At 45.2% G+C, this 10,032-nt stretch overlaps 1 protein-coding gene across 1 annotated transcript in view; it reads right to left on the reverse strand.

Moving 5' to 3' along the window:
- The window catches only part of SECISBP2L (SECIS binding protein 2 like), a 69,415-nt gene extending 63,007 nt beyond the window's left edge, over nt 1-6,408 (reverse strand). Inside the window, exon 1 of the mRNA XM_013006373.3 lies at nt 6,364-6,408. Coding sequence (XP_012861827.2) covers nt 6,364-6,408 — 45 coding nt within the window. The remainder of the gene's footprint in view (nt 1-6,363) is intronic.
- Nucleotides 6,409-10,032: the final 3,624 nt, after the last annotated feature.

Here is a 10,032-nt window from a genome sequence, read left to right on the forward strand (position 1 = left end):
AGTTCTTTGGTGTCTGATAATTGGTCCCTTCTGCACCTCTTCCTATTTACTTACCGAGATCAAGTAGGGGCAGAAAAGAAAAATACAACAAAATGGCCAACAGAAGGACCCCCACCCCCACCCTCTGCTTCTCAGAGTGAGAAAGAGAGGGCTTTCTACTCTTGTGAACAGTTACAGCCAGGGGCAGTTCTACTCCGTTCCACAGGGTCGGGCTAGACTCGATGGCCCTGAGTTTGTTCGGGTTTTTAATTTAGTTCATCTATCTTCCAGGTCCAGGCCACCGCTAGGCTGATGTCACTCTTCCCAGAACCCTTGATTTTATCTTGAGTTTTTTATCACACCATTTTATCACAACCTACTCCAGTAGGTTGCCCTTTCCTCTGTACTTATTGATCGCTCCTTTTTTTTTTTTTTGCTCCTTTTATCTCCACTTCATTAACTCCTTGAGGGCAGAGACTGCCACAAATTTGGGCACTTAGTAAGCATTTCAAACATTCCTCCCATGCATCTCCTCAGACACACCCAGAGTTCCTGTTTGCTGATCAACTCCCAGATGAGAAAGGAGACAAAGCTATTTGAGCTAAAGTATACTTAAGAAATAAGTGTTTGGGAACTGGTATGGAGATCCACTGCTGGGGCTGGGGGGTGGGGGCAGCCAAGGGGTTATGAAGTTGCTTTGTCTTGACTCAGGAGAAGTCAATAGAGATGTCCTCTTTTTTCAATTTGTCCAGGTGGTTAGTCTGAAATTATTTGAATCGGATTCCATGAAGCGTTTGGTCTATAAAGCCTGACTATATTATGTTGATTATTTTAGCCTGGTGAGAGGAGCTGTCATTACATAAAGTTGATGTCGACCCTGGCAATATGAGCTTTTTAAGTAGAAACATTTCTCCTTCTACATGGAGATCTTTCACGTATTTCATTTTTATCAACTTTCAGGCCTCCACTTTAGCTCGCTGGGTGTTTGAGCTACATCCTGCTTGGTAAAGTAGAGGGGCAGTGGGGGAAAAAGGACGGCCCTCAACATGCTGACTGCAACAGAATGGCTGCAGCAAGCGGCTCAGACCTAAGAACCAGCGTGAAGATGTGGCAAGACTGGGCAGTTTCATTCTGTTGTATGCAGGGTCCCTCTGAGCCCCTCTAACAGCAACCAGGTAAATGTCACATGCTATGAATGTCGCAATGATTTCGCTTTGAGGCCTCGAGTGAGCTTGGCCCACGTCCTGGTGTTTTCAATCGTCTCATGATCCTTGTGAACGCTGGACTTGAGGTGTTGGGAAAGAACATTAGCTATACCAGGAAATGTCTGAAGAACAAAGAAGTCCGTCTTAGAAGATGTACAGCCAGAGAGCTACCTCCATGTGTCTGTTTAGAAACACGAAGCTGTTTTTAAGGTGCAGTGATGTAAACTAACTGAGGGTCCTCCTTCACTACTGAAAGGCGAGTTTTAGAATGTCTCCCATGGACCGTCTTTAACCGCAGCAGACCTGCATTGGGTCAAAAAGACAATGCCCTGCCTTGGAGACGTCCTCTCCGCTCACTCCACCCCCACCGGGGGCCTTGGCTGTAACCCTAGCAGAAAGCAGAGACGTGCAAGACAGATGGAATAGCACCGCTCTCCTCTCTCTGTCACATCACCACGCCACTCTGGGCACATGCTGGACGAGCTCTGGTGGCCGAGTGGGGGACGCACTGAGCTGCTGACCACAGTGTTCATGATTTGAACCCTCCGACTGCTCCACAGGAGAGAGACGAGGCTTTCTATTCTCATCAAGAATAAACTTTTCAGAAACCAAAGGGGTAGGTCTACTGAGTCCTTTAGGGTCACTTGGAGCTGGCACCAACTCCATGGCCTTGAGTTTGGGTAGGTCTTCAAAGAGATACTGTAACATGTCATTAATCGGCATTTTCTTGATATCAAAGTATCATTTAGAGTCCTTCTAATAGGATATTTTGTTCACTAGGTGACTTTCAAACTTTCTGAGTGTAAAAATCAAATACATTTTTTTACTGGTGTAAGTCATTTCCCTTGGCATCAACACAAAACAAAATTCGATATGACTAGCTTATTAAATGAGCAAGTGAGGAAAACGGGACAACCTCTTCTTCCAGAAATGTTTAAAATCATATGAGAGGGAGAGGGTTCAAAAAGTTTGTAGAAAAATTCTATTACCTTTTAATTCCATTTTCCATGACCTTTTTGAAGCCCCCTTGCCTACGTGGATAGTCCTCATCCAGGAAGTAGTATGATTGGAATTAGTGAATCTCTTCCAAAAATTACCATATGGAAAAGGATGTTTTAGGGGACAGAAGAGACCCAAAAATCTCCAATATAATTTAAACAGGACAAGACAAAGACACATCATCTGGATGAGGGAGACCATTAGCCTAAGGTCACAATAGCATTCAAGGATCTACAGAAATTTGGCTCCTTCCATGCAATGTGAGAGGTTAAAGGAAACTGTCACAAAAGCATAATTGGTAACAGATTGAGACATCACAATTGCAAGTGGGACTATGTACCTAATGCTAAGAGAAAAGCTTTCAAGGTTAGTTCAGGGACCTCTGACCAAGACAATCATGGTACATCTTGTTACCCTGTGGTCTAGCACCTCAATTTCCATTAAGGGCACCCCAGTCAAACCCCTAAGGGTGAGGCGGCTTCTCCTTAGACTGGCTCAGGAAGTGGTGGTAATACACGCACTAATAGACTCTGCTGGATGGCAGGGCCATTCGCACTTCCGGTACCATGGTCAGAAAGAATTCAAAGGAGGCTGAATTTACATGGCGTCTCACAAGTGGAGTTAGTACTTCCCCTGTGCACTGTAGCTTTCTGCAAACTTAGCGCTCAGAATTTAAACTCGAATACAGGGAATAACATCATTTTTACAGCGAAGAAGTCTGGCAAACACTAATACCCTGATATGATGTGATGAAAGTGACATTTCACCTATGTGGTATTCTTCCCTAAAAATAATAATTCCTGTCAAGAAAAACATCAGCAACTCAAATTGAGGGACAGTCTACCAAACACCTAACCAATATTCAAAACTGTCAAGGGCATGAATAACAAGGAAAGCCTGAGCAACTCTTGGGAGGGGCTCATCAGAAAGACTATTTCATGATATCATCAAACTTTGTGGGGGCAGGGGGGACAATGATTCAACCAATCAGGCCCATACAACGAAGCCTCAATGTAAGTACTGGATAAAGCCCAAAGAGGGAAAAACATGAATGTGTGGCCATCGAATCAATTCTAATTGAAAGCAACGCTATGGACTAGCATAGACTTGCCCTGTCGGGTTTCCAAGCCTGGAATCTATCAGGAAGCAGGTTACCCCATCTTTCTCTTGCAGGATACCTGGTAAATTAAACCTCCATTCTTTTCCTCAGCAGCTGAGAACTTAACCACCACGCCACCTGAGTTTCTCCCAAGGGAGACCTTTGCCCTGGGCACCTTCCTAGACTTGGCCCTAATTGTCTCTTTATTTGTATCCTTTTTGCTATGATAAAATTGTAATTCTATGTGTAAGTCTCTCTCTCTGTCTTTCTCTCTCGCTGAGTTCTGCATCATTCTCATCAATTACCAAATCAAGGAAGCCATGTGAGTCAGCAGGTCATCAGTGAGGAGGCGTCCTGAAGACCCCCAAACTTACAGTTGACATTCAGGGCCGTGTCATATAAACCCCCAATTTGTAACCAGTGAATCAGAAGGGAAGGTATTGTGGGTCTGCACGCTTACAGTTGGTGTCTAAATTCTTGGGCAGAGTTGGATTCGGGAAGACTGCTTTCAGGACTGTTTTCAGGTGAGGTCTGACCTAGCTCTGGGTAGGGAGGATCAGAAGAATAAACGCTGCGTGTGCAGCTGGTGTCAGGACAGAAATGGGACAGAAAGGGGCAGGATGAAATAGATTGGATAAGTCTTTACAGTTTGTGTGGGGAGTGGAAATTTCACCACAGTTACCACCAAAGACAGACAAACAAACTCACACCTTGAGTCAATACCTACTCCTAGCAATGTTATAGGGAAGCATTAGAATTGCCTCTGGGGTTTTCTGAAACTATAATTCTATACAAAAGTAGAGAACCGCAGCTTTCTGCCGCTGAGCAACTGGTGGCTTCTAGCGACTGAGCTTGCAGTCAGCAGACCAACAAATAATGCGGATTACAGCCCAACACATCGCCCCTGCACCACCGGAGCTGCTCCGTCACCACCAGTGACTTTTAAAGCTCCTGTACTTATCTCTGGGGAGCCCTGGTGGTGTAGGGGTGATGTGTTCGGCTGTAATCCACATGGTCGGCAGTTTGAAACCACCAGCCGCTCTTCTACTCCCATAAACGGGTTTACTCTGAGTCGGCATGGACTTGATGGTAGTGGGTTCGATACTTTAATCAAATGACTGCCTTGACCACTGCTGTATTCATCAGACCTACACCAGTTCCTGGCACATAACAGGGACACAATAAGTAGTTGTGAACCAGGTGCATTTTATTGAATGAGCAGGATCAATCTCATGAAAATTCCCACAAACTTCACTCCAAGTTAAGAGGTTGTTTTTGTTTTGTTTCCTTCAGCTGCGTCTTGTTTCAGGCTGGAAGCCTGGATGTGATGCCCTTGTTTTGTTCCCTCCTTGTCCATCGCTGCCTCTTTCTTCCACCTTAGCCCCATCTCTGGTTAAGCTTGTAGACATTTGCAAGTATGGGCCCAGTGACAGAAGTGACAGAAGAGATACAATTGTGAGGTGAGGGTGGTGGGCCTTCACAGATGGTCAATCACTATAGTATGCATAAGGATCCTTCCAAGTGACCATTTATGACCATAGCCCTTACCCCTAGGGTCTCTGGGGACTGACAAAACCTCCCACTTGTTCCCTTGGCCGTCAGCAAAGCAACCCTTCTGAGGTAGGATCCTTTAAAAACTAGCTTCCAAAGCAAGTCCTTCCTACTGGCTCATAGGGACACTTTGTTACACTTGCTTCCTCACCTATCCGCCCATCCATCCAGCCCTCTATACAGCCACTCGTCCACTTTGTTTTTGGTAGGAACAGTTCAAAGTAATTGCAGACATTAGTACATATTCCGCTGGGGAAACGCACGTATCCGCAGTTGGTCCATGCGCAGCTTGTTCCCGGCGCCGGGCTCTTTCTGCTCCGCCTTTGGTTTGATCGGGAAAAGATCAGACGCCAAGTCTGTGCGTTCTCGCAGACCCTCCAGGAGCCCTGTATCAAGTTCTGTCAAGTATCTCCCAGAAGGTTCTTCTTACAAGGCTTGAGATAAAGGGAAGTGCACCTTGTAGCCGCAACCCCAGTGGGAGGTGTAGGTAGGATCAGATATCTCCAAAGAAATGCTGTCCGAGCCCTCCCTCTGTCCCCAACTCCACCCCCACCCTCTCCAGGCTGAAGGTAGGGATGTGTAAGGCTGAGACACAATTTATTAATGTAGTCAAGCAAGTCCGTCAAAAAAGCATTGCTGTAAAACCACAGAAAACTATGAAAATGATGAAACCGGGAAGCTATTTTCTCTGGGCATAGTCTCGGTGTGAAGGAGGTATTTTATCTCCCTCCTCCTTCCCCCAAGAATTCTGCATTCTTGGATTTCCACCACGTCGAAATGGCAATTTGTACATCCACAAGGGACTCAAATCGCCTTCCTTTTAAATGTTCTTTGAATTGGGGGAAGAGAAAACAGGTCTCAATGGGGCAAGGCTGTCGCGTGGATGGGCTGAGATCTCCCAATGAAATTCTCACAGTGTAGCCCTTCCTCTCCACTAAGAATGAGCAGGTACATCGCCCTGATGGGAGAAAGGGAGAAAAAAAAATGCTCAGCACAATTTTCCTCACAGCTTTCTCACCAAAGAAGTTTTCTGTTTTCTTAAACTTTTTAATGAGCCCCAAGACCATCTGTGTCCTCCTAGAAAATCTCTCAAGGTTACACACTGGGAATCCTAAAGGGAACTCCATCACCTTAACCTTCAGAGCTGACCTCTCTGTCTCCACTTGAACTAGCCCTCCCAAGCCCCTCAAAGCCACTGGTGTTTTGTTTATGTGAGAGACTCTTGCCTTTATTCTGAAATACAAAACAGAAGGAAACAGTGGGGTTTGCTATCTCCAAACTGCTTCAAAGATTCAGGGAAAACAGTAAAAAACAGGTTTTACCCTGATTGCAGGAAGCTTTGCAATCATCACAGGATACAATCAATACATTAAACAATGTTACAGAAAAGACAGTTTTGCAGTGATCATAAGATAGGATCTATACTGTACCTACATTTCTCCAGGGGTCATTGGACCACTATGCCCAGGAAACCTCGTGTGCCCTTGTTTATTTATCTAAACTGGAGGCTGCTTCTCTGCCTGGCCTTACCAGCCCCATCCTCGGAGGTCTCTGAATGGGAGATGCTTCATTCATGGCCACACCTTCCTGAGTTAGAACATCCCCCTGATGGAGCCTAAACGGAACGTTTTTCCTGCAAGGGGGGGAGCTGTTACACTTGGATTTTTAACAAACTTAAATTATGTGGTATTTCTAGTATTCTTTTTTTTTAAAAAACTCATTTTATTAGGGGCTCATACAACTCTTATCACAATCCGTACATACATCATTTGTGTCCAGCACATTCGTATATATGTTGCCAGCATCATTCTCCAAAACACCTGCTTTCTACTTGAGCCCTTGGTATCAGCTTCTCATTTTTTCCCTCCCTCCCCGCTCCACCCCACCCCCGAACCTTTGATAATTTATAAATTATTATTATTTTGTCATATCTCACACCATCCGACGTCTCCCTCACCCACTTCTCCACTGTCCGGAGGTTATATGTAGACCTTGTCATCTGTTCTCCCTTTCACTGTTTTGAGCACCTGGTTGGTTTCAAACCTTCCACCTTACAGTTAGTGGCCCAGTGCATAGCCACTCTGCCACTATGCCACAACATTAAATGACTACATTTGGACTATGTGAATGTGAGGTGTTTGTGACCCACCAAGGGGATTAGATAGCTTGCTAACCATGTAAATAAGGTATCTGGAACACTAACAGGAGATGGGTCAGTTTGGTGATCCTGCTAGCTTCCAATGAGCCATCCCAGCGATGGAAAAAGGAATCTCCCCACCATTCAGAAAGAAGAGCCAGGAGTGAGGTGTGGCCTCTGAACGGAAGCTCCCTACGAGAAGCATCGCAGAGAAGTGGCCCTGATGAATGCAGCGGAACTAAGAGACCGGAATGAGACAGAGCACTGGCTCACAGAGCAAGAAAGCTGAGTGCCTTTACTCAGGTGATCACTAATGGAATAGGTGACTCCACACGCTTGTTTTGGGAACTAAATTTGCTTAGGTTTACTTAGGAGTGAAATGCTTTGGGGGCACTTATCAGCAGAGCTATGAGCTTTATAGGACTTTCCCAAGCGGGGTAGAGGTCAGGCTGAGAAGGCTGATGGCCAGAGAGAGGTCTGCTTTCAGGCACTGCTGAGGGGAAGCTGTCCTGGTCGAAGAACGGTATTTTTATCATTTCTAAACCCAAGGGAGAAAGACAGGGCTTACTACTCCCATAAAGAGTTACAGTCTCAGAAACTCACAGGGAAAGTTCTTATCCTGTCCTCTCGGGTCCTATGACTTCACATCACTCCACTGCAGTGAGTCTGGTTTGTGTTTTCAGAATCCAAGGACCAGGGAGAGGCCATTGTGACCAGAGCATGGTGGGAAGGGGACAGAGAATGGTTTCCGCAATGGGTGGAAGCAGAACCCCACAGGATGTAGGAATTTGTCAACCATGGTATGGATTTGAGATTTTATTTTAAGTCCGAAAGCCATTTAAAGGATTTCGAAGAGATGCACTGAATTCAAAGTTTGGCTGAATGCTGATAAATATGAAAATTAATTTTTTTAGGATGTAAGAACTAATCTAAACATTTATATAAGAATTGAATTGTTATTTTTAAAGTATACAATTTAGTAGTCTCAGGCACAATTTCTCAGTACAAGTATTGTTTCTTCTGACAGACCATGGAATTGAAAATAAATATAATACTAACCAAAAAGTGTTGTTAGCTGCCATTAAGTTGACTCCCACTCACAGTCACCTTTTTCACAAAAGAACAAAATGTTGCCGAGTCCACCCCTATGCTCACAATCACCACCATCGTGGACACAAGTACGCCAATCCATCTCACTAAGAGTCCTCTACGCATCTGTGGCTACCTTACTTCTCCAAACACGACATCTCCCTTGAAGGATGCAGCCATCCAAGTGAGTTGGGCAACTCACTGTTTTTAAAAGAAAAGAACGAAATACCACCAGGATGGTGGCAGCATGAAAGCCATCACATTATTACAAACTGACAAACAGATGTTGGAACCACAATTCACTAGAGATCATATCTATGTTTTCAGCCCGCACAATTTCTATCAATGGCAAACTGTTAAGGGTAAAAAGAATTCCCATTGATAACATCAGTGACGTGAGCACTGCACCAACAGTTTAAATTTCCATCCTAATTTTACCCTTTACAGACCTTGGGCCCTTAAAAAGTCACTTGAGCTTCTTTGGGCCTCGGGTTTCTGCATCTGCATATTATATTGGTTGTTAAGAAGCTCTAATTGATGTAATGAATTTAAAACCACCCTGCAAGCTCAGAAGCTGTTGTTCTCAACCGAGGTTGCTTGGGACCCCCCCTTAAACGAAATCAGATTAGAATGTTATCAGAATCTCTGAAGAGAGTAGTCTCCCAATCATCATCCAGAGAACCTCCACAAAATTCTTAGCTAAAAGGTCATATCAGCCAATAAACATATGAGAAAATGCTCCCGATCGTTAGCCATCAGAGAAATGCAAATTACAACAACCATGAGATACCACCTCACCTCACACCACTGAGGATAGCCCACGTCAGAAAATCAGAGAGCAACCAATGTTGGAGGGGATGTGGCAAGATAGGAACTCTCCTCCACTGCTGATGATCGTGTAGATACGTACAGCCTCTGTGGGAAGTGATCTGGCGATATTTAAAGCAAATGGAAATTGAGTTATCTTATGACCCAACAATCCCTGTACTGGACATATACCCAGAAGAGGTAAGAAATAGACCACAACCAATCATCTGTGCTCCAATGTTTATTGCAGAGCAATTCCCAATCACAAAGAATTGGAAACAACTTCAATTTTCATCAATAGACGAGTGGATTCGACAATGGAGTACTATGCATCCCTAAAAAGCACTAATGATTGCATGAAGCACATAATCTCATGGGAAGCATTGGAGGAAATTATGCTAATCGATGTTAACCAATCACAAAAGGACAAGTACAACACGAGTCCACTGAGGTTAGTAAATCGGCACAGTAGGTATAGAAGAAAAGCCACTTATCTCACACTATACAGGTTAAGGAGCAGGCAATCAAGCGGGGACAGACCAAACCCAAGGATGTTCATGTCATCCCAACACAAAGATGGAGAAAGGAGGATGGGGTGATGAAGAAGGGGTGGGGGAGAAAGAGGGAGATGATAGCACTGGGGGAGCTGGACACTAATCCACCGGGGAGGGGTGGTATTTATGTCTCCACCGAAATGGGAGTGCGAGTGCAGACTCTACCACGGCACGCCAAACCTTGAGGGCAACATAACCACATGGAGCAACCCATGGACAGAGAGGTCTACAGAGCCGGCCCCAATCAGAGCCAATCGGACCCCTTCACTAGAAGTAGGTGCTACAGAGGACAACACTAAACCTACAGGTTGGGGGGAGGGGCCGGCCTGCCATACCCCACAGAAGCAAACCAAGAAGAAAAAAGAGAGAGCGAGGGACTAGACCCCATACTGACACACCAAGCCCTGAGGATGACGTCCCTGCACAGAGCGACTAAGGCACAGAGAGGACTGTAGGGCCGACAACAGCTCGAGATGTCCCCTGGCTGGAGCACACCGAGACAGAGGACAATAGTGGGCACACACAACAGGGAGTGGGTCCGGTCTGAACCCCCCACAATCGGATGAACCAAGAAGGGAACATAACAGATCAGCAACAGGAGCAAAGCCAAGC

This window comes from Echinops telfairi, unplaced genomic scaffold (assembly GCF_000313985.2).
Source record: "Echinops telfairi isolate 266 unplaced genomic scaffold, ASM31398v2 ScPeMD7_8;HRSCAF=38, whole genome shotgun sequence".
NCBI lineage: Eukaryota > Metazoa > Chordata > Mammalia > Afrosoricida > Tenrecidae > Echinops > Echinops telfairi.